Source organism: Amphibalanus amphitrite, unplaced genomic scaffold (assembly GCF_019059575.1).
Source record: "Amphibalanus amphitrite isolate SeventyFive unplaced genomic scaffold, NRLGWU_Aamphi_draft 000603F_arrow, whole genome shotgun sequence".
Lineage (NCBI taxonomy): Eukaryota > Metazoa > Arthropoda > Thecostraca > Balanomorpha > Balanidae > Amphibalanus > Amphibalanus amphitrite.
This window is the reverse complement of record NW_024882097.1, coordinates 374523-397974: the sequence shown is the minus strand read 5'-3', so window position 1 is coordinate 397974 and position 23452 is coordinate 374523. Positions and strand designations below refer to the sequence as shown.

Sequence of the window (23452 nt, the reverse complement as noted above, 5' to 3'; positions counted from 1 at the left end):
TGATGCGTCTTGATGAGCTTAACACAATGAGGCCATCCGCGCGGCTGTATCTTGTTCCTGTACGGAGTTATTGGCAAAAAAAACTTTTGGTGACCTTTGATGACGTCACATGACCTTACAGCTGCCCAACAGCAAAACAGACCTCAAGGTAGTGAAGTTTGATCGTATATGAAGTTATGTATGGTATATGGGGCCATTCCGACCCGTTTTAGAGGTAAAAACAGGCAGTTGATTTTTCCCCCATTGACTTATAATGGGGAGGTCGAGAAATTGACCTGGCCTTAGGTCACTGATATCAAAATTCCGAGATAAAAAAATTGTAGCTAAGTAATGACCTAATAACATCCTGCGACTTTCAAAGGCCTCCGACATCTACTGTAGCTCTGGCACGGTGACAAAGTTGCAAAAAAGTGACTTGAGGTTGGGTCATTCAAAGTGACCTGGTGACCTGACCTTAAAAGTTAGGAGGTTCAAACTTGTCTACCATGTGTAAAATTGATGAGGGAATAGTCGTACCAAATTTCAGGGGGGCGGATATCCGCCCCCCCCCCCCCGTCGGTGCGCGTGTTAAGTGAAATATTGCAGGGATTTGCATCAATATGGGACCAAATGCGTAAATATTCCAAGGCTCGGTTCTCTGCGCTTCACGCGATTGGTTTCGCAATTTTCTATAAAAAAGCCAGGTCCCCACACTACGAATCTTATCACTGATTGGGTATCTTGAGAACTTCTTCATCATCCATCATAGATGTTTATGTATAACTGCACAAGGAATAGGCGTCTGATCATCCCCTTCCGACTTGACCCTCACCAGACCTATAAGTTTTCTATATAGGGCGCGGCCGAAGGCCGGTGTTTGGACACTGGACAGCTCCCCCTCCCCCCCCCCCCTCCCACACACATACGCACTTGACGTTTCGTACTTAATTGAACATATAAAGCCTCGCGTAAAACGAGCGTGTGCGTCGCTACGATACGTAACAACTGCTACCCGATTTTAAAGTCTCAGCTCAGCCGGTGATCTCTCAGGACAGGCCAAGCACTCCAAGGTATGGGTTCAATTATTGTTGAGAAACTTTGCGAGAAAAGGCCACACTGTTCACAGAACCGTGATTTTGGCATCTTGGTATTTGTCATGGCTCAAATGATGCACTTATTTTGGGTGTGGTCAACTTTGGGGTGATGACCTCAGATCAAGATCAGTTTAAGACCACTTTTCAGATGTTACAAGATCTGGCTTAAATTATAGGTCGGGGTGCCACTTTCAGCTATTTCTGGGACCAGCGCGTTCTGAGCAATCTCGAAAAAAAAAAACTGAGGACCCTACCCCTTCGGCCGGAGAAGGTTGAGATTGGGAATGAAAATGGCAAACGTTAGGTAACGCTTAAATGCCTCTTAACAAAAAAAAAATCGAGGCTCTACTTAGGTCTGGTGATATTATTAAAATTATCATCATCCAAAGAACCAAAACTATAGTTGTGTGCTTTTATTCATTCACGCTCAGTGTTGCGCTTTGCAAACGATTTTTGTTTAATTGGTACTTTTAATTCAAGAATCGTAAATCTTTATGAGCCTACGATACCATGCCTAGAACACACTCATGCTTATTTCATGCACTTTGATACAGTGTGAGAATCTCCAGTTGATTGCATTTATATAGCTAGATAAGGCCTAACAAGATCGGTCACTGATCCAGATAAGGTAAAGGTTAGAATTGGGTAAGAATGCCTTCATATTCCTGGAGATGCTAATTTTTTTTCTCAAACAAATATGACGCATTTATTCAAAAGTTGATTCATGACTCAGAGTCAACACAATTGGATGGATAGCATGAACCACTAACTCTACAGAAGAAAATGAATCTTGCGAGCGCTTTTACATTTATCGATGATGTTTCTCATCCACACGCTCATATCTAACACAGAAACAACACTCAAACATTTGCAGAGGCACACACACGCATGGCGACGTACAAGCGCCTCACTTTGGTATATGATGGAAGGATCCTTCTGAACACATATCAGGGTAAGCAGTAAGCACAGGACAAACTTTGGCACGACATCTCGGCTCATGTCACGTTCTATCAAGCTGACAGCCTCCGGATGTCATCTCAACTCTCGGGTTGCATTTTCGGGTACATTTGTTCGGGCAGCGGCATCATCTTTCCGTTGACGATGTGCTTGCAGCGGATGTTGGGACAGCAGTGGGGGAACGCCTTGTTCCTGTCGCCGAACGCGTAGCGACAGAAGTAGCCCTCCTTCTTCAGGAGGCTCGCGTCCACCGTCGGGCATCTATGCAAAAACAGAGGGTCCTAACCTAACCTAACCTAACCTAACCTAACCTAACCTAACCTAACCTAACCTAACCTAACCTAACCTAACCTAACCTAACCTAACCTAACCTAACCTAACCTAACCTAACCTAACCTAACCTAACCTAGCTGTTAATGGCCGTCTGCACCCAAATCGCGTTATCGTTCATATCCTGATCGATAACAAGACTTAGGCCGACGACGAATGTGTCTATAGGACGGTATTTTTGGATTGAAAGTTGCTATTGGGGAGGGTGGGAGGGAATCGTTTTCCACAGCCTGTCGCTTTGTTTCCACCCTTCCGCACTGTCCGCCGCCTCTGAGCGCGCGCCTTGGACTGCCCGACCTGTTTTGCGGCCTGTGTACTGTGCGTGTCTTATCTCGCCTCGGCCGAAGCCCGGTCCCCTCCCCCTGGACCCGGGTCGTCAACCGCGCCACGACTCGGGTCTCCTCCCACCCCTCTGCCCCTCCCTCCCTCCTCGTGCTGGCCATCCTCCGCTCCCTCTATTCGAGCCCCAAATCAAGCTAATAGGTGGGCCCTATTACTGATTAGGGTGTCTCATACCGTACGCTCCCCAGATCTGTTGTCCAGTATTGGCTGTTAATGGCCGTCTGCACCCAAATCGCGTTATCGTTCATATCCTGATCGATAACAAGACGCCAAAATCGCCAACGGAGCAGAATGTACGCGGTTATATAGGTATCCTGAGTGTTGGCAATGCACACGACGTTCGGCATGAACAGTGTTTTGTTCGAAGTTCCATAGCCTGCCGTGTCCGTCTGTCTGCTGTTTGCACTTCCCATCGGCCCGCCGACGCGGCGATTAGTGTTATGAGTTACGCCAGGTCCCCCTTCCTAGCGTCCGCACACACTGACGAACACTTCCCTTCCCCATGTCGCCGAACCCCCCCCCCCCTCTCTCCCCACTCTCTCTCTCTTTCCTCTCCCTCACTCTCTCTCTCTCCTCTCTCTCTCCCTCACTTTCCTCCCCGTCCGACGTCCGACTACGGGACGGACGGGCCCGTCCCACGGTCCCTCTCTTGTTTGTCGGTTTTCTGGGGCTGTAGCTTTATTACCGCAACGGCCGTCCAGAACCAATAGCACCACCGTGGCCACAGACCACCCTCACATCCACTTTCGCGTTTGACGAGCGTAAGACGGCGATAGTTGAAATTGACGTGTTTGACTGGCACCGCCATTGCGTCCTTTTTATTGACACCATCCGAAGCCGTGCTCTATTACTGATTAGGGTGTCTCATACCGTACGCTCCCCAGATCTGTTGTCCAGTATTGGCTGTTAATGGCCGTCTGCACCCAAATCGCGTTATCGTTCATATCCTGATCGATAACAAGACTTAGGCCGACGACGAATGTGTCTATAGGACGGTATTTTTGGATTGAAAGTTGCTATTGGGGAGGGTGGGAGGGAATCGTTTTCCACAGCCTGTCGCTTTGTTTCCACCCTTCCGCACTGTCCGCCGCCTCTGAGCGCGCGCCTTGGACTGCCCGACCTGTTTTGCGGCCTGTGTACTGTGCGTGTCTTATCTCGCCTCGGCCGAAGCCCGGTCCCCTCCCCCTGGACCCGGGTCGTCAACCGCGCCACGACTCGGGTCTCCTCCCACCCCTCTGCCCCTCCCTCCCTCCTCGTGCTGGCCATCCTCCGCTCCCTCTATTCGAGCCCCAAATCAAGCTAATAGGTGGGCCCTATTACTGATTAGGGTGTCTCATACCGTACGCTCCCCAGATCTGTTGTCCAGTATTGGCTGTTAATGGCCGTCTGCACCCAAATCGCGTTATCGTTCATATCCTGATCGATAACAAGACGCCAAAATCGCCAACGGAGCAGAATGTACGCGGTTATATAGGTATCCTGAGTGTTGGCAATGCACACGACGTTCGGCATGAACAGTGTTTTGTTCGAAGTTCCATAGCCTGCCGTGTCCGTCTGTCTGCTGTTTGCACTTCCCATCGGCCCGCCGACGCGGCGATTAGTGTTATGAGTTACGCCAGGTCCCCCTTCCTAGCGTCCGCACACACTGACGAACACTTCCCTTCCCCATGTCGCCGAACCCCCCCCCCCCCTCTCTCCCCACTCTCTCTCTCTTTCCTCTCCCTCACTCTCTCTCTCTCCTCTCTCTCTCCCTCACTTTCCTCCCCGTCCGACGTCCGACTACGGGACGGACGGGCCCGTCCCACGGTCCCTCTCTTGTTTGTCGGTTTTCTGGGGCTGTAGCTTTATTACCGCAACGGCCGTCCAGAACCAATAGCACCACCGTGGCCACAGACCACCCTCACATCCACTTTCGCGTTTGACGAGCGTAAGACGGCGATAGTTGAAATTGACGTGTTTGACTGGCACCGCCATTGCGTCCTTTTTATTGACACCATCCGAAGCCGTGCTCTATTACTGATTAGGGTGTCTCATACCGTACGCTCCCCAGATCTGTTGTCCAGTATTGGCTGTTAATGGCCGTCTGCACCCAAATCGCGTTATCGTTCATATCCTGATCGATAACAAGACTTAGGCCGACGACGAATGTGTCTATAGGACGGTATTTTTGGATTGAAAGTTGCTATTGGGGAGGGTGGGAGGGAATCGTTTTCCACAGCCTGTCGCTTTGTTTCCACCCTTCCGCACTGTCCGCCGCCTCTGAGCGCGCGCCTTGGACTGCCCGACCTGTTTTGCGGCCTGTGTACTGTGCGTGTCTTATCTCGCCTCGGCCGAAGCCCGGTCCCCTCCCCCTGGACCCGGGTCGTCAACCGCGCCACGACTCGGGTCTCCTCCCACCCCTCTGCCCCTCCCTCCCTCCTCGTGCTGGCCATCCTCCGCTCCCTCTATTCGAGCCCCAAATCAAGCTAATAGGTGGGCCCTATTACTGATTAGGGTGTCTCATACCGTACGCTCCCCAGATCTGTTGTCCAGTATTGGCTGTTAATGGCCGTCTGCACCCAAATCGCGTTATCGTTCATATCCTGATCGATAACAAGACGCCAAAATCGCCAACGGAGCAGAATGTACGCGGTTATATAGGTATCCTGAGTGTTGGCAATGCACACGACGTTCGGCATGAACAGTGTTTTGTTCGAAGTTCCATAGCCTGCCGTGTCCGTCTGTCTGCTGTTTGCACTTCCCATCGGCCCGCCGACGCGGCGATTAGTGTTATGAGTTACGCCAGGTCCCCCTTCCTAGCGTCCGCACACACTGACGAACACTTCCCTTCCCCATGTCGCCGAACCCCCCCCCCCCTCTCTCCCCACTCTCTCTCTCTCTCTTTCCTCTCCCTCACTCTCTCTCTCTCCTCTCTCTCTCCCTCACTTTCCTCCCCGTCCGACGTCCGACTACGGGACGGACGGGCCCGTCCCACGGTCCCTCTCTTGTTTGTCGGTTTTCTGGGGCTGTAGCTTTATTACCGCAACGGCCGTCCAGAACCAATAGCACCACCGTGGCCACAGACCACCCTCACATCCACTTTCGCGTTTGACGAGCGTAAGACGGCGATAGTTGAAATTGACGTGTTTGACTGGCACCGCCATTGCGTCCTTTTTATTGACACCATCCGAAGCCGTGCTGCTGTCGATATGCATGGACCAGTGGACGTCATGCTGCTGGTGGCCTGGTGCCTGGTGCAAACAGGGTCGCCAGGTGTCCTTAGGGTGTGTTATTCCCCAGCGACGGCAAAGTCCAAGTCGGCGCGGAGCCAAGCGTCTAAAGTCGACGCGGAGCCAAGCGTCTATGTGCGCCTGTTCGGCGATGGCCGCGCTGAGCGGCCGCAGTTCTATGCACACAGCATTGGTTAATGGTTTGCCCATCTCCTTATTCACTACCGCTTATAATTGCCATTGTTCCATAAATTTTTAATGGGTCAACATGGTTCAGGCATGTGGATGTGCCTTACCGATACGGTTCAGGCGTACCGGGCGTATAAATGAGCCCACATGGTTCACGCATGCGTGGCTTATGGTTCAGGCATGTTGAATTGCCTCTCCGATACGGTTCAGGCGTAACTGGCGCATAAATGAGCCCACATGGTTCACGCATTTGTGGCTTGGTGCTGCTTCGATATGGTTCACGCATACCTGACGAACAGCGAGTTTTGTAATGGGTCAACATGGTTCAGGCATGTTGAAGTGTCTCACCGAAACGGTTCAGGTGGGTTCAGGCGTACCGGGCGCATAAATGAGCCCACATGGGTTCACGCATGTGTGGCTTGGTGCTGCGTCGATATGGTTCACGCATACCTGACGAACAGCGAGTTTTTAATGGATCAACATGGTTCAGGCATATTGAATTGTCTCCCCGATACGGTTCAGGCGTAACTGGCGCATAAATGAGCCCACATGGTGCACGTATGTGTGGCTTGGTGCTGCGTCGATACGTCGATATGGTTCAGACATACCTGGCGAACAGCGAGTTTTACTGTGTCAACATGATTCAGGCATGTTGAATTGACGCACCAATACGTGTCAGAATACCGGACGCGTAGATGAGCCCAGATGGTGCAGGCATGTGTGGCTTGGAGCCGCGTCGATATGGTTCATGCATACTTTACGAACAGCTAATTTAACTGTCAACATGGTTCATGCATGTTGAATCGCCTCACCGATACGGGTCAGAGAACCGGGCGCGGAATCCAGCCGCCCACATGATTCAGGCATTTTTGGCTGAGGGCCGCGTAGATATGATTCAGACATCACGACGAACAACGCAGTTAACTGTCAACATGATTCATGCATGTTGAATTGCCGCACCGCTACTGGTCAGGCGTACCGAGCGCCTAAATGAGCCCACATGATTCAGGCATGTCATGTGGCTGGGGGCGGCGTCGATATGGTTCATGCATACCTGACGCACAACGGATTTAACTGTGTCAACATGAGTCATGCATGTTGAATCGCCGCACCGATGCGTGTTAGAATACCGGGCGCATAAATGGGCCCGCATGATTCAGGCATGTTTGTTTGGGAGCTGCGTCGATATGGTTTAGACGTACCTGACGCACGACGGATTTAACTGTCAACATGATTCATGCATGTTGAATCGCCTCATCGATACGGGTCAAAGAACCGGCGTATGTGAGCCCACATGATTCAAACGTGTGTGGCTGGGAGCCACGTAGATATGGTTCAGGCATGCCTGACGGGCAACGAATTTAGCTGTGTCAACATGATCATGCATGCTGAATTTCCGTACCGATACGGATCAGAGAACCGGTGTGGGGAAGCCCACATGTTTCGGGCGTGTGTGGCTGGGAGCCGCGTAGATATAGTTCAGGCATACTTGACAAACAACGAATTTAGCTGTGTCAACATGATTCATGCATGTTGTATTGCCGCGCCGATACGTGTCAGAATACCGTGCACATAGATGAGCCCACATGATTCAGGCATGTGTGGCTGGGAGCCGCGTCGATGTGGCCTCACGCCGATATGTTTCGGCATACCGGTTGCATGAATGATCCCACGTAATTCAAGCGCGTGTGTCTGGTAGCCGCGTCGGTACGGTTCAGGCATACCTGACGAATAGCAAATTCTAACTGGGTGAACATGATTCATGCATATTTTGCCAATCGATTCTTCACGCCGATAAGGTTCAGGCATAACGGGGTACGGTTCAGGCATACCTGACGAGCAGCAAATTTAACTGGGTCAAACTGGGTCATGCGTGTTTGATAGATCAATTTCTCACGCCGATATGGGTCAGGCGGACTGGGCGCACAAATGAGCTCACGTGATTCGGGCGCGTGTGGCTTGTAAGCCGTGTCAGTACGGTTCAGTCATATCCGACGAACAGTGATTGAACTGGGTCAACATGGTTCATGCATGATCAATCGCTTCCTCGCGCCGATATGGGTCAGGCCTTCCGGGCGCGTAAATGGGCGCTGCGTCCATTGTCCTCCCTGACTGCGTGAGGGGGTATCCTGTGCAAATAGCTCCCGACCGACTGCTTGAGTCGTGGGTCCCTTACCAGTGTTATCGGACAAAAGGTCAACCACTCGGCCCCACAGAGGTGACCCCTGCGTCCCTCCCGCGCCTTCCCCTCCCCCTCGTGAACTGGCGGTGGTTTTACACGCCGCGACGCCCGGCGGCGGTGTCACGACGTGACGTAACGGCTCTATTACTGCTGACGGCCGAGTGTTGGCCGCCCGACCGGTGGGCGCGCGCAGCGGAATGGGTGGGGGGAGCCCCGTCCGCGGAAGTACAGCTGGCACTCCCCGGCGGCCATCACAGCGACAATGCTTTGATGTGTGCATTTGTTCTGATGACGTCACCCGGCACCCAACGAATAGCGTCATTGGCTCCATCTTAGTCAGGCGGGGCGCCGCGTCGATATGGTTTAGACATACCTGACGAACAGCGAATTTAACTGACAACATGATTCATGCATGTTGAATCGCCGCATCGGTACGGTTCAGGCGTACCGGGCGCATAGATGAGCCCACATGGTTCAGGCGTTTGTGACTTGGCGCTGCGTCGATATGGTTCAGGCATATCTGACGAACAGCGACTTTTACTCTGTCAACATGAATCAGGCATGTTGCATTGCCGCACCGATACGGTGCAGGCGTACCCGGCGCATAAATGAGCCCACATGGTTCAGGCATGTGTGGCTTGGCGCTGCGTCGATATGGTTCAGGCATACCTGACGAACAGCGAGTTTTACTGTGTCAACATGATTCATGCATGTTGAATAACCGCACCGATACGGTGCAGGCGTACCCGGCGCATAGATGAGCCCACATGGTTTAGGCATGTGTGGCTTGGTGCTGCGTCGATATGGTTCAGGCATATCTGACGAACAGCGAGTTTTACTGTGGCAACATGATTCATGCATGTTGCATTGCCGCACCGATACGGTGCAGGCGTACCCGGCGCATAAATGAGCCCACATGGTTCAGGCATGTGTGGCTTTGCGCTGCATCGATATGGTTCAGGCATATCTGACGAACAGCGAGTTTTACTGTGTCAACATGATTCATGCATGTTGCATTGCCGCACCGATACGGTGCAGTCGTACCCGGCGCATAAATGAGCCCACATGGTTCAGGCATGTGTGGCTTGGCGCTGCGTCGATATGGTTCAGGCATATCTGACGAACAGCGAGTTTTACTGTGTCAACATGATTCATGCATGTTGCATTGCCGCACCGATACGGTGCAGTCGTACCCGGCGCATAAATGAGCCCACATGGTTCAGGCATGTGTGGCTTGGCGCTGCGTCGATATGGTTCAGGCATATCTGACGAACAGCGAGTTTTACTGTGTCAACATGATTCATGCATGTTGCATTGCCGCACCGATACGGTGCAGTCGTACCCGGCGCATGAATGAGCCCACATGGTTCAGGCATGTGTGGCTTGGCGCTGCGTCGATATGGTTCAGGCATATCTGACGAACAGCGAGTTTTAATGTGTCAACATGAGTCATGCATGTTGCATTGCCGCACCGATACGGTGCAGGCGTACCCGGCGTGTATAATGAGCCCACATGGTTCAGGCATGTGTGGCTTGGCGCTGCATCGATATGGTTCAGGCATATCTGACGAAAAACGAGTTTTTCAGTGTCAATATGATTCATGCATGTTGAATTGCCGCACCGATACGGTGCAGGTGTACCCGGCGCATAAATGAGCCCACATGGTTCAGGCATGTGTGGCTTGGCGCTGCGTCGATATGGTTCAGGCATATCTGACGAACAGCGAGTTTTACTGTGTCAACATGATTCATGCATGTTGCATTGCCGCACCGATACGGTGCAGTCGTACCCGACGCATAAATGAGCCCACATGGTTCAGGCATGTGTGAATTGGCGCTGCGTCGATATGGTTCAGGCATATCTGACGAACAGCGAGTTTTAATGTGTTAACATGATTCATGCATGTTGCATTGCCGCACCGATACGGTGCAGGCGTACCCGGCGCATAAATGAGCCCACATGGTTCAGGCATGTGTGGCTTGGCGCTGCGTTGAGGCATATCTGACGAACAGCGAGTTTTACTGTGTCAACATGATTCATGCATGTTGAATTGCCGCACCGATACGGTGCAGTCGTACCCGGCGCATAAATGAGCCCACATGGTTCAGGCATGTGTGGCTTGAAACTGCGTCGATATGGTTCAGGCATATCTGACGAACAGCGAGTTTTACTGTGTCAACATGAATCAGGCATGTTGCATTGCCGCACCGATACGGTGCAAGCGTACCCGGCGCATAACTTAGCCCACATATTGCGTGTGTGGCTTGGCGCTACGTCGATATGGTTCAGGCATATCTGACGTACAGCGAGTTTTACTGCGATATGGGTCAGGCAAACCGGTCGCCAAATGAACCCGTGTACCTGACGAACAGTGAATTTAACTGGGTCTACATGGTTCATGCATGTTGATTGTTGCTGCTCTGCACCGGTATGGGTCAGGCATACCAGGCGCATTAATGAGCCCACACGATTCAGTCATGTGTATAAGCAGCGTCGGTACGGTTCTGTCGTACCTGACGAACAGCGGATTTAACTGGGTCAACATGGTTCAGACATGTTGGTTCTCCGCTCTGTGTTACTGTGACATGGACGACGAGCCGGTATTCATACCCAGATGGAGCGGGTGGTATTGTATCAGTTATTCACTATCATTGACTCTGGACACACACATCTGCCATGTGCGTCTCTGCACAACGGTCTATCCCACTGGCATTGATTCGTTCACAACATCAGCATAATCCATTCGCTTGACTCTTCGGCGAGTCAGCCATGCAGGCAGCAGGCTCCTTATATGACTAGTATCGCTAGCACGCTAGCCTGACTTACCGGCCATGTCCGTCTCCCTTGGTCCCCCTCTGCTGAGCACCAGGTACTCTGTCGCTCCACAAACCTGTCTCCCGGCCTTGTCTACTTTTCCTGCTCGCTCGTTTTACAGCGCTTAGCTCGACGCTCGATTCCCACTCTCTCGCTTTGTCCGTCACCTCTGCGACCGCACAATCGTTTTCCACAGCCTGTCGCTTTGTTTCCACCCTTCCGCACTGTCCGCCGCCTCTGAGCGCGCGCCTTGGACTGCCCGACCTGTTTTGCGGCCTGTGTACTGTGCGTGTCTTATCTCGCCTCGGCCGAAGCCCGGTCCCCTCCCCCTGGACCCGGGTCGTCAACCGCGCCACGACTCGGGTCTCCTCCCACCCCTCTGCCCCTCCCTCCCTCCTCGTGCTGGCCATCCTCCGCTCCCTCTATTCGAGCCCCAAATCAAGCTATTGAGCTACGTCATTATGAGCCCACTGATGAACAATTCATGTATCTGCCAAACTGGCATCCATCAAGACACTTATTCAATGCACAACTGCATTGTTTTGTCATCAAGCCAATGACAAGTGGCCGTAATGAGTATCGTTAGTCTCAAACCATTATACATTTGGCATTTGAACTGGTTTGAACTCGTCACTCACAGCGGCAAAAACGGTAGACTTGCATAAGAATTGCACCTTTTAACTCAATACTTAACAGTGTTGTTGCAATTGCTTCTGTCAATGCTTCCGTAGACCTACGAAACTAATCCAATTAGCTGAGCTACCATTCAATGCTGAAATAAACTTACGAGTAGCGTTCCACGTTGAGCACACCGTTGATGTCCACACAGGTGTTGAGTTTGCAATCAGAGAAGGGCGAGGACCAGAAATCACCCTCGTCATACATCTGGTTCAGTTGAGGGTCCAGACACTGCGACATGTTACTCGAGTATGCTGGAAAAAGTGTGCAAGTTAGGCGTTATAACTGGTAAGCCAAGTCCGTAGATGATAGACAATTGTGTAAAATATTGCTGTTTTATCCTCGCTTAGGTCAAAACTAATTGCTAGGTACTAGTTAAAAAAAAAACAAGCAGATAGCTGCTTTTTTAGTATTTCATGAGCGGATAAACAACACTTTTTATACGAAACAACATAAAACGAGTACTCTAGCTGAAAGCTGTTGCTAAAGTAAAGCTTGAAACCGAGTCACCCTACAGTAATTGCATACAAAAGCCCACCCCTTTTCAACTCACGCGCTGGCAGTCTGATGTAAAGTGCCCCTCTTGACACCCTGGTCAGATCCACTGGCTCCTCTGTGACAGCTGTCTGGAACACTGCCACCATCACAACGACGCGGAACAGCATGATGAGTACTCTCAGCGTGCGATCAATCACTCGCATGAATGGACTGTGTCACCAACGGTGGCACGAGGTCCTTATATGTGGCTGTACACAGCGTCCCGGTTTTTGTTGACACCACCGGGATTTACGCTGCTTCTGTGGTGTGTTTGGATTAAATTCCAGGATGTGGATGGGACGAAGAACAGATGATGAGAGGGTTTCTATGAATGGTGCAACGTTCATGTTACTGCTGCACTACAAATGACGTCAGATCAGCGGTCAGTAGCCATACGTGACGTCACAGTGCAGCGCTCAGTGGTCTTGTCCTGGTGGTGGGTAGCGGTCTCTGAATGATAAAAGTTGCAGCCTAGAACAACATCAAACAACAGATGCCCAAGAAGGTGCAAAGCTGTCATCAGGTCATGGGTGATATGCGAGCAGTATAGCTGCAAGCAGGCTTGCCTATGTTTTTTTATCGCAGAAATGTGCATTTCAAAATTAGCTCGCGCCTGGATAGTTCAGCATGTAAAGATATTATATTAGCGCATATATTTTTAGCATAAACCGAGCTCTGTCCAGTTACGATACCTAGGACTCTGTCCAGCACGTTCAAAGCGTTCTTATCTTATGACCGATCCCAGAATTTCCCAACGGGGCGGTATAGAGGTCAGAACAGGCTGTGATTAGCGTGGGTTCCGTTCCGGCCTTAAAAATCCGCCCATACACAACTCTCGGTCTAAGTAGCAAAACACAGCTTATTGTGTACAGCCGGCAGCAACGGAGAGTCTAGGCACTCTAAAGCATTTCTGTTGAATGGTTTATCGCAAATATCCATGACCATTTCTGATAACTAAGAAAGAAGTTCCATGCATCTGTGCTGTATCGATGATTATATGATCAACAATACAGGACGCAGTTCCGTAGCTCTGAGAACGTTTTTATTACTTTTTCACTTTAATGGCCATACTTCCGCAATCTGCACGCAAATCGTTATGATTGAGGCTGCGTCATGTGGGCCGGGCCTGCGTTCCGGTATAAATATCAGTATGGCCTGCACCTCTGTTGCACTCGGAAACCAGGACTCAGTGAACTCGTCCGTGTTCTTTTGCACCGTGATCATGTTTTCGCGTGTGTCAGCGGCGCTGGTGGCTCTTCAGGTGATTGTCGCGGCTGGGTCGGACAATCTTTACAGCGTGAGAAGAGGACCGCTTTACATTCGACTGCCAGCACGTAAGTAGGAATAGCACACTACGCTGGCATGCACCATGCATGCTTAGATATAAGCTTGTCTTGAATATCTGCTTACTTCAGTTGGAATTATTTGTATACATAATTATAAAGTGATTTTCACTCGTATATTTAGGCATGTTTAGGATAAGCAATAATTCAACAATAGGTGTACGGCTCTTCCCGTGCCCATCAGTGAAGCATAGTACTCTCTTTGATGCCATAAAGTTTATGGCATAAACTAACACTTGTTTTCCTTGCCATTGCTTCCAGCTTACTCGAGCAGCCACCCGCAGTGTTTTGACACCCAAGTGAGCCGGTTTTACGACGTAGGCGAAGTCTGGTCGTCAGCGTACTCTGCGTGCAAGCTGAACACGTGTGTCAACATCGGAGGGGTTCTGCACGTGGAGCGCTACTCGTAAGTCGAGTCATCAGTGACAGGGCATTTGGATGGGTCTCTTTTAGCTTTTCGCACCCCTCTAATCGAACAACATTGCGTCGCTGGTGAATAAAATAAGAAATCCTAAGTTTTAACCGTTCTCCCTTTGGATGCCATTTCTACATTCCGATTCCGATGATCTTTTCTGGATGTGGCAGTAGTAGAGAGAAGAAAAAAAAGATCGGCATCTACATACTGAAGAAAGCCGAGTTCTTCATAGAGCTAATTGAGTGTAAACGCTTGAAAACGCGTTTATCAGAGCACTCAGATAATATTCTGCCACTCATTTTTGATTTTCTGTCGCTCGTTCATTTCTATCGCCTCATTTGCCTAACACGCTCCTTATTAATGCTCGTGATTATTTCAGATGTCCATCGGTTACCAAGAACGTGGACTTCACCAGGCTCAAGGCGGGAAACCTCTACTGCCGCCAGGCCTGGGGCAATCGAAACAAGGCGTATCCTGACTGCTGCCCCAGTCTGCAGTGCAAGCACTACGTGAAGGGAAAGCTGGAGCCGCTGCCCAAACACATGTACCCTTACCTGTGATTGTCGAAGAGAATGGTGCTTTACTGGCATACTCGTATGTAAGGTGATGAATGCGTGAATACGTTCATCGGTGACTGTATGGCAAGGGGAATTCGATAGAACCATGGATTTACATAGATATATAGAGAGAGGAAAGAAACACATGATGTGCGTTGGTTATGCATACAAAACGAACGGTGTGTCGTTATATGTTACGACATAAATGTTATGCTATAGTACTGGATATTGATGAAATTGTATGACAAAGCTGTGTATCTTTATGCTCAATCACTCGAATAAACTTACCACTTACCGAATGAATATCTATTTTCCTTTATAGATCAAGTCTGAATGCATTAATCGCGTTATTTATGCAGGTATTATGTGTTAGATAAGTATACTTCTAATGCATGAGCACACATACCCCACCCACACGAATATATACGGCCACTTCCACTCCAACCACAGCTTGCATGGAACATTCGGCCATGAAGCTCAGGTGCCTATAGTGGGATGGCTCATAACTCCGCGTAAATCCCCGAGTAACGCGTCATGCCTGGCGTCGAGCGCTGGTATAAAAGTCGGATGCGAGAGCTCTGGACCACATTAATTCACACCAGCTCTCTGTGAACACGTCTGCAGTGCAAAAAGCGACAATATGCTGTTCTGTGTGGTTCTTGCGCTCGCTGCCTTCAGCGTGGCGGTGGCAGAGGAGCCGATGGATCTCACCAGGGTGCAGAGAGGCGCTCTGTACATTCGGCTACCGGCACGTGAGTTCAATGAACATTGCTTGTTTATTCATATCATATAATAACTTATATCATTACTTAAGTCATATCTACAAAAAGGACTTTTCTATTTATTGCAACCATAAGAGATGATGCATTAATAAATAAAATATCGCCCCTTTTTTCCAGCGTATTCGACGGCTCCAACTCAGTGTTATGACCCGCAAATTGACGAATACTTCAACGAGGGGGACGTCTGGTCGTCCTCCTACTCGGGCTGCAAGCTGAGCACCTGTGTCGACATCAACGGCATCCTCAACGTCGAGAGATACTCGTAAGTTTCACTGGATGTGACCCGCTGTGCTTTATTACTGTTAGGCTATTCTAATCTGTTGAATTGATAATTTGATAAAACGGTGATTTTTGCATGTTTTGGGAAGATATGAAAAATAAGATTATTTAGGCCTCACGTCGTGCCACATAATTGTGCATGTTACCTTGTTTCCACAATCATATTAACACATTTTTAAATATTTTCCCCAGGTGCCCGCTGGTGAGCAAGGGTGTCGACTTCAAGCGGCTGAAGAAGGAGAACTACTACTGTCGCCAGGCCTGGGGCAACCGGAACAAGCAGTTCCCCTCCTGCTGCCCCAGTCTCCAGTGCAAATACTACGTCAAGGGAAAGCTGATGCCGCTGCCCAAGCACATGTACCCCCTGCTCTGAGCCTTATTCATAAAGACTGCACCGCTAATCAATAGTCAGATTGGCAGAAAAGTCGTGTAACTGTATCGAGCTTCCTAAATGACCTGACCTGTAGTGTAAGTTATTTGAGTGAAGTGTAACGGCGTCGTAAAGCGACGCTCGGTTTGTCAAATGGTGCTGGAATGGCAATCCCCGTATTACTGTTTCTCAATGCAATGTGTGCTTGTGAGTTTGTGTATTTGAGCTTCGTTTGATTGTGTCACTTGTGGAATGTTTTTTTATATAAATACACATAAAGAAAATAACAGGTGTATTGTGATAAGAACAAGAAACGTTTACTAACATTGATTAGGTGATACACCGACGAGGAATGGACTACATGGCCACAAAACAGCCACCAGTCAGCATGCTGCTGAGCGATGAAGGCTAATTGCGCTACCCACGGCACGGAGCCATCTCTATGTAGTGGCGCGGTTCGTACGGCGTTGTTCGGTTCTCGAGAGGACCCTGTTATAATTGCCAGAGATGCCCGTACTCCAGAGTGGCCAATATCCAGGGGTCTCGCTGCTGTGCTGTAGCCTAGAAGGGAGTTAGAAGAGGAAACCTATGAGGCGGTTGACAGGAAAACTGGTCTGACGGCAGTCCGTCGCGTTAGAAGGACGGATGATGGATAGAAAGTAAAAAAAAAAATCTGTTTTACACTGGGCGCTATAGGCATATAGGTAGTTGAACTTATTCAGAGGCAAAACAATGTTTCTCATCTAGCAAATAGCAACTGTCGTTTAAATCAAGTTAGTCAACAGAAACATCAACCTATTCAAAAATCGACAATACTGGATTCATATAGTAGGTCTGCTTTGTCAGTTCAGGCTCACCAGCAGTCTTACAGCGTTTACAATTGAGCGGCCACGGGCCGTTATATTTGCCGCTACCCTCTAGCCCCACCTGAAATGTATAAGGGGCTTTACTGCTGCGTCAGCTCTTAGAAGATCCTTACCTAAGACGGTTTTGCACAGTGCACACCCACACGCCTATATGGTATACGACAACCAATTGGAGTTCCACCCTCCAACAGTGTCCGTTTTCTCCATGAACTATCATTTGTCCACGAAAATACAGGTCATCCCAGGGAATGTCGGTGAAAATGAGCTAAATTTCAAAACATGCAGAAGTGATTGTTTGTAAATATCTGCGGTGCCCGGCCTACCTTGAATCTGGTGCGACTGTGTGGCAGCATATCGCTCTCCTGCAGCCGCTAACAGAAATATTGCTATAAATCATTGTAAAAACAACGCAAGAAACTGAAATAAAACAGCCATGCGTCTCCGATCTAATCCACTTATGTAACACTGATTGTTCGGCCACCCCCACACATAATGTGTTTATCGTGTAATCGTTCACTCCACAGTCCACGCATCACCTCCGGTTCTCATTTTGACCATTTAGAGACAGACTGACTACATGTGTGGTTCTATTTATTTCAAATATACTTTTACTCAAGTACCTATATATGCATACGATATATTATACAATATATACATTGTCATCGAGAGCTTCATCGATGCAAAATTATTTTCATAAAAACGAACATAAGTCTTCATATACAGGAAACACAAACTTGCATAAATAACTGGCTGCTGCACTTCCCTCCAATGCATAGTATATGCATCCTCCATCATACATAAATACCGTGCACTCCAATCAATAACTTAGCACAGCTACGATAGGAATAATGACAGCCTTCTAATGTTACAACAGTGCATTTCGGCGGAGAGGTACCACAATCGGTTAACGCCGCCTAGTCGATAGCTCAGAGCAGGGGGTACATGTGTTTGGGCAACGGCATCAGCTTTCCCTTCACGTAGTATTTGCACTGGAGACTGGGGCAGCAGGAGGGGAACTGCTTGTTCCGGTTGCCCCAGGCCTGGCGACAGTAGTAGTTTTCCTTCTTCAGCCGCTTGAAGTCGACGCCCTTGCTTACCAGAGGGCACCTGAGAAAATATAAAAAATGTGTTAATATGATTGTGGAAACAAGGTAATATGCACTATTATGTGGCACGGTGTGATGCCTAAACAATTTTATTTTTCATATCTTCCCAAAACATGCAAAAATCACCGTTTTATCAAATTATCAATTCAACAGATAAGAATAGCTTAACAATAATAAAGCACAGCGAGCTAGTTATGTAACATCCATTGCGACTTACGAGTATCTCTCGACGTTGAGGATGCCGTTGATGTCGACACAGGTGCTCAGCTTGCAGCCCGAGTAGGAGGACGACCAGACGTCCCCCTCGTTGAAGTATTCGTCAATTTGCGGGTCATAACACTGAGTTGGAGCCGTCGAATACGCTGTAATCACAAATGTCGTTAAATTTACCTATGAACCATTTGAATAATTTATAAAAGTAATTTCATCTTTTCCAATATTATGATCTTTAATGTTGATTTCTAAATCTGGAAAGTTTAGTTGCAACATATTTGTATCCACTGTTTAACGCAACAAAGGCGTTTTGGGCGCTTTGGCATTTTTCAATTCCAATACAAACGCAAAGGAGGTAGGTCAACTCACGTGCCGGTAGCCGAATGTACAGAGCTCCTCTTTGCACCCTGGTGAGATCCATCGGCTCCTCTGCCACGGCCATGGCGATGGCGACAGCCAAAATAAGTACCCGAGACAACATAATGTCTGATTGCTTCAACTGCGACCGGTGCGTGTCCTCCCTCGCAGGTAGTGAGAAGAAGTGTGACCACCAGTCCGCACTACCGACCTTTATACGCCAGTGTTCGACCTTCGCATGACGCCGTGTCGCACGTGATTTTCTCGGGAGAGACTTACGAGCCATCCGGTCAAAATAAAACCTTTATGACTCGATACCCATGTCGGCCGGAGAATTTCCGCTTTCATTGAGATCCGGTGTGGGTGGCAGCGCATGATGTGCTGCGATAAGCCGCGATAAAATTAGCTACTCAACGTAAATGCGCTACCCAGGTGCGCTGGCTCATATATCGTGACTAAACGTTTGCCAGTTTTGTCTTAGCTTTTGTGAGGTTTTGTTTGATTTAATTATTAATTCTTGAAAAAAAATCATGCTCTAAAAGCTCTGCAACTAAAACAATTATTCCCATAACCGAAAAACTAACTTTTACAGTGGATTCGCGTTCAAAAAATTACCTTGCCGACTACAGCTCCGGGTGCTTTATTACGAACGAGCGAGCGCAGCGAGCGAAGCGAAGTCTTTTCAATATAAGGGGAAAATCTCAGTATGAGCGGCCCGGCCCGGCCCGGCCCAGCCCGGCTCAGCCCGGCCTGTAACGCTTTTGAGAGGCTTATATCTCAGCAACCGCTGGACCGATTGGCCCGCGGTCTTTTTTGCTGGGTAGCCCCATCCCTTCTACCCCGTAATTGACTACTTTTGATACATCTCAGTGACCGTCGTGGCACGTGCCACGTGAAAAGTCAAGGGTGTTCAAGCTGTTTTGCAAAAGTAGTGATTTTGAGAGGCCCATATCTCAGCAGCCGCTTGGGCGATTGTCTTGCGGTAATTTTTGTAAGATAGCTGCATCCCTTCTACCAATGGTCGGATACTCTCGATGCATGTGGGTCACCCCCAGTGCACGTGCAAAATACAACAATAAGAGGTGTCAAATTTATTCCCATTTTAATAACTCGGTAATTACTGGGGCGATTTCGCTGAAACTTGGCATACAGGTAGGCACCCACCAGGCAATGCATTCCCATGTGTTGCGGTTAGGGTGCTACTGCACGTGCGCACGTGCAGGGGGCGCTTCCAGATCTCGAGAACGGCTGGGCCGATTGCGCTCAAATTTGGTACACGGTTGGGGACCAGTTAGTAGGGTGCCGTGCAAAAGTCAGTTTGGACCCCGTTTGCACGTGCGCACGTGCAGAATGCCGCTTCCAGATCTCAGGAACGGCTGGGTCGATTGCGTTCAAATTTGGTATACTGCTAGCGACCGGTTAGAAGGGTGCTTTGCGCAAGCCCGTTGGAAGTATACCCTCTCGCCCTTCCGCACGTGCAGGGCTCACCATCTCGCTCGCTCGTTCTTCGCCCAAAAGGCGTTTTACTGGTTGTACTCATTTCACAAGTGTGCATGCTACTTGTTATGATAAAAGCTCTTCAGTCGATCACAGGGAATTGCTCTGAACGTTTTATGCATGTTAGTCGGCGATTTGGTACTGCCGTTGCTTCACCCTGTCAGTTTTCACGTACAGTTTATGAGTATCATCGCTATTCTTAACGTGCTCTTCGGCCACTAACACAGTGCTTCAGTTGGAGGTCGGAAAGAGTGAAATACACGTAATTTGATGACTTTCATTAGGCATAGGTAGGTATAGGTATAACATCGAAGATGGTCTGTCTCTATTATAGTTTAACATCAATTCAACCAAAAACTCGTGAAACATATTGAATGTTCAATATTCATTCTATAATATATGTACATACACAGCATTACAAGCATATGACATCACAGTTATCACAGGACAGTTCACCATGACGTTCAGCATTGAGTGGTGCATCATTCACCGTTACTAACTATCACTACCGCTTATGATGATGTGGAGGAGGATACAATGTTTTCCATGAATCACTGCTGATGATAATCTCTTGTGCAGGGCAGTAAACGCACAGTTATGCTCGAGGTAATACACAACAAAATATCCAAATGCTGATCAGTGCAGCAAGGGGTACATGTGTTTGGGTAGCGGCTCCAGCTTTCCCTTCACGTAGTGCTTGCACTGGAGACTGGGGCAGCAGGAGGGGAACTGCTTGTTCCGGTTGCCCCAGGCCTGGCGACAGTAGTAGTTCCCCGACTTGAGCAGGTCGAAATCGACGTTCTTTGCCACAAGCGGACACCTGGAGGAAATGCATGCATGGTTGAGAGCCGAGCTTATGATGTTTGACAAGACGTAATGAGAGCGATAGGGTATCTTGATACAAATTTACAATCAAATAAAACAAAAATATACGCTTCATTGAAATAAGGGCTCATTAGACTGTAGCAACCAGCTATTGGTGTACAAAATGTGCAATGAGTTTTTCCAGTGTTGCGTTCACTTACGAGTATCGCTCGACGTTGAGGACTCCGTCGATGTTGACACAGGTACTGAGTTTACATCTCGAGTAGGCAGAAGACCAGACATCTCCGACGTTGTAGTAGCGGTCGATTTGCGGGTCGTAACAACGGGTGGGACTGCTTGAGTACGCTGGAAAGAGCAAACTCTTGTTACAACGAACGTTTGTCGTCTTTAGATTTTGTTATTGTTATTATTTTTTAAATTAATCTCATCGGATGTATGAGCTCAAAGTACTGGAATAACTAACACCATAGCTATTCTATGATTATTATTTACGCTTGATGGAGTCGTTTTGCAACGTAACCACATGGTTCTGAATTGCGTGAAAACTTACGTGCTGGTAGGCGAATGTAAAGCGCCCCTCTTTGCACCCTGGTGAGATCCACTTGGTCGTCTGCTACCACTGTCCCACTGACCACCAACACCACTGCGAGATAGAACAACATGCTTCCTTTGCGCGCTCGCACCAGAGAAGCAACACGGCACTGTTGTGATCCTTGAACCCTGGCGTTGGTTTTATATACCTGCACTACACTCCCCTCTCATCACCTTCCATCTGGGGATTTACGTCTGGTGTTGAGTGAAGAAGATCGAGATAGCACACAGAGGAATGTCCGGAGCCGAATATTTAAAGCAGTGGATAGTAGATAAGTTGGCGATTTTGCACCACCGTGACACGCATAGAGTGACATACATAGTGCGTGAATGTCCATCTCAGGAGGCCAGCGCTTTATAATTGGCATGACGCTTTTACGCCTCTGTATGGAGGTTAGCGTACGGTTAGATTAGTGACTCAACGAAGGAATATTTTTCCATTGAAGCATTCCATGACAGTCTAAGCATGGTTGTCGGACGCATGACCGAAAGATGAGGGCGCAGCTAAAAAGATATTATCTCTGAAGTCAAACTAGTGCATGGAGAGGGGTGAATCATACGAAGATACTTCAGAACTAGTTAGTCCATAACCATCCAAACTGTGCCCAGGAAACCTGCTGTAATGTTGCCGTACAAAGTAATCCCATTATGACCGATCTGGGTCAACCGTCTGTGCCGATAGCGAGGTCGCCGGAGGCTATCGAGAGGTCACGTGACGGCACGCCCCCTCCAACGAACCGCGGCAAAACCCGTAGCGCCGAGCGGGACTGCTGCTAATGCAGCTAACATATAAGTATGCTTCCATTGATGGATTAATGTGTGCGTAATAACAGTGTAGGTGAATAACGAACAGTTGTCTTCGTGAATCTTTTTCATGTTTGTTATCCTATTCCTGACCTTACAGATGGTCTTAAAAATATGTAAAAAGCAGCATAGGAAGTTACTACGTCATCTGTTAGCTTATTCGATACTCGAGGGCAGCGCTTTTCGAGGAGCGCTGTGGCCCGAAGGTTTGGACTTTGAATTGTGAAAAACGTCCGCCCACCGCAAAACGCAAACACCGCAAAACGCGCAAAACGTACGCCCGAAACGCCAACGCAAAGGTCGCAAAAAAATAAACAAACGCCCGCCCTATTCGATATGTTCAGAAAAGGCACGAGAATGGATTGGTGGGTGTGTTGGGATATTGCGCGCTGTTAAAATATATACCGCTTTGAATGTACGTACGTACATACGGGTAATCTGCATCGTACTTGTATTTGTATTTGTATTTGTATTTATTTTGAAGAGCACTCCACAGCAACAGTGGCTTTTCAAGCTCCGAGTCAGAGAATAGGGTAGATACCAGGTGTGTACAAAACAATCATCCAACCGAAACATACCAAGTCACACACACACACGCACACACACTGAGTCAGACGACCTTACTTCAGTTTAAAGACAGCGTCCGGCTCCGCATCTGTCGCTTCAGGGCTCGTTGGAAGCGTTTCCCTCTGAGGGAAACGGTCTCAGGTGGCAGCTGGTTGTGAAGCCTCGGGGCTCTCGCACAGAAACGCCGTTTCCCCGCCTCGGTTCTTGACCGTGGTACATGGAGATGACTGTCCTGCCTGGTCGTGCGCTCACGTACGTCCGAGTTCGAGCGGAGGACGGCCGCGAGGGAGACTGGCTCGCCACTCGAGAGCAGTTTCTGCGTGAGGCAGAGCGTACTGTACTCAGCGAGTTGCTGAGCCCCCAGCCAGCCCAGGTTCTCCAGCAGGTCACTCGCATGGTCAAATTTTCTCCGGCCGAAAATAACTTTTGCTGCAAAGTTAAGGATTTTTTGGATTCTAGCTGTGTTCTTTTTTGAGCCGTTGCCATAAACTGATATGCAATAGCGAACCTGCGAGAGAACCAGGGCTGTCACAAGAGAGACGAATATGCCCCGGGGCACGACGTGTCG

General features: G+C 49.0%; 4 protein-coding genes and 1 long non-coding RNA gene across 5 annotated transcripts; 2 read left to right on the top strand and 3 right to left on the bottom strand.

Moving 5' to 3' along the window:
• Positions 1-2038: 2038 nt before the first annotated feature.
• Positions 2039-12469, bottom strand: LOC122394647. Its single transcript, XM_043391657.1, has 3 exons — positions 12329-12469; positions 11885-12029; positions 2039-2291 (listed from the first exon to the last, which is right to left on the bottom strand). Exons 1-3 carry the CDS (start codon positions 12438-12440, stop codon positions 2111-2113), a joined length of 438 nt encoding a protein of 145 aa, XP_043247592.1. The 5' UTR covers positions 12441-12469; the 3' UTR covers positions 2039-2110.
• A 1055-nt stretch (positions 12470-13524) lies between these two features.
• LOC122394642 lies at positions 13525-14708 on the top strand. Its single transcript, XM_043391650.1, has 3 exons — positions 13525-13646; positions 13917-14061; positions 14450-14708. The coding sequence occupies exons 1-3, from the start codon at positions 13535-13537 to the stop codon at positions 14628-14630; spliced, it is 438 nt and encodes a 145-aa protein (XP_043247585.1). The 5' UTR covers positions 13525-13534; the 3' UTR covers positions 14631-14708.
• Positions 14709-15229: 521 nt separating this feature from the next.
• Positions 15230-16345, top strand: LOC122394651. The gene is made up of 3 exons (XM_043391659.1): positions 15230-15379; positions 15527-15671; positions 15881-16345. Exons 1-3 carry the CDS (start codon positions 15268-15270, stop codon positions 16059-16061), a joined length of 438 nt encoding a protein of 145 aa, XP_043247594.1. The 5' UTR covers positions 15230-15267; the 3' UTR covers positions 16062-16345.
• A 1166-nt stretch (positions 16346-17511) lies between these two features.
• On the bottom strand, positions 17512-18896 carry LOC122394635. The gene is made up of 3 exons (XM_043391642.1): positions 18613-18896; positions 18248-18392; positions 17512-18031 (listed from the first exon to the last, which is right to left on the bottom strand). Exons 1-3 carry the CDS (start codon positions 18884-18886, stop codon positions 17851-17853), a joined length of 600 nt encoding a protein of 199 aa, XP_043247577.1. The 5' UTR covers positions 18887-18896; the 3' UTR covers positions 17512-17850.
• A 1668-nt stretch (positions 18897-20564) lies between these two features.
• On the bottom strand, positions 20565-21517 carry LOC122394640. Its single transcript, XR_006258906.1, has 3 exons — positions 21473-21517; positions 21123-21267; positions 20565-20917 (listed from the first exon to the last, which is right to left on the bottom strand). It is a non-coding gene; the product is annotated as an uncharacterized LOC122394640 (long non-coding RNA).
• Positions 21518-23452: the final 1935 nt, after the last annotated feature.

Bases quoted from the DNA above. Each gene is read 5' to 3' on its own strand.
- LOC122394647 (XM_043391657.1), bottom strand. From the start codon at position 12,440: ATGCTGTTCCGCGTCGTTGTGATGGTGGCAGTGTTCCAGACAGCTGTC. The intron at 12,030-12,328 runs GTGAGTTGAAAA...CACTTTTTCCAG, and splicing joins TTACATCAGACTGCCAGCGC to CATACTCGAGTAACATGTCG. The intron at 2,292-11,884 runs GTAAGTTTATTT...GTTTTTGCATAG, and splicing joins CTCAACGTGGAACGCTACTC to ATGCCCGACGGTGGACGCGA.
- LOC122394635 (XM_043391642.1), bottom strand. From the start codon at position 18,886: ATGGCTCGTAAGTCTCTCCCGAGAAAATCACGTGCGACACGGCGTCAT. The intron at 18,393-18,612 runs GTGAGTTGACCT...TTGTGATTACAG, and splicing joins GTACATTCGGCTACCGGCAC to CGTATTCGACGGCTCCAACT. The intron at 18,032-18,247 runs GTAAGTCGCAAT...ATATTTTCTCAG, and splicing joins CTCAACGTCGAGAGATACTC to GTGCCCTCTGGTAAGCAAGG.
- LOC122394651 (XM_043391659.1), top strand. From the start codon at position 15,268: ATGCTGTTCTGTGTGGTTCTTGCGCTCGCTGCCTTCAGCGTGGCGGTG. The intron at 15,380-15,526 runs GTGAGTTCAATG...CCTTTTTTCCAG, and splicing joins GTACATTCGGCTACCGGCAC to CGTATTCGACGGCTCCAACT. The intron at 15,672-15,880 runs GTAAGTTTCACT...TATTTTCCCCAG, and splicing joins CTCAACGTCGAGAGATACTC to GTGCCCGCTGGTGAGCAAGG.
- LOC122394642 (XM_043391650.1), top strand. From the start codon at position 13,535: ATGTTTTCGCGTGTGTCAGCGGCGCTGGTGGCTCTTCAGGTGATTGTC. The intron at 13,647-13,916 runs GTAAGTAGGAAT...CATTGCTTCCAG, and splicing joins TTACATTCGACTGCCAGCAC to CTTACTCGAGCAGCCACCCG. The intron at 14,062-14,449 runs GTAAGTCGAGTC...TGATTATTTCAG, and splicing joins CTGCACGTGGAGCGCTACTC to ATGTCCATCGGTTACCAAGA.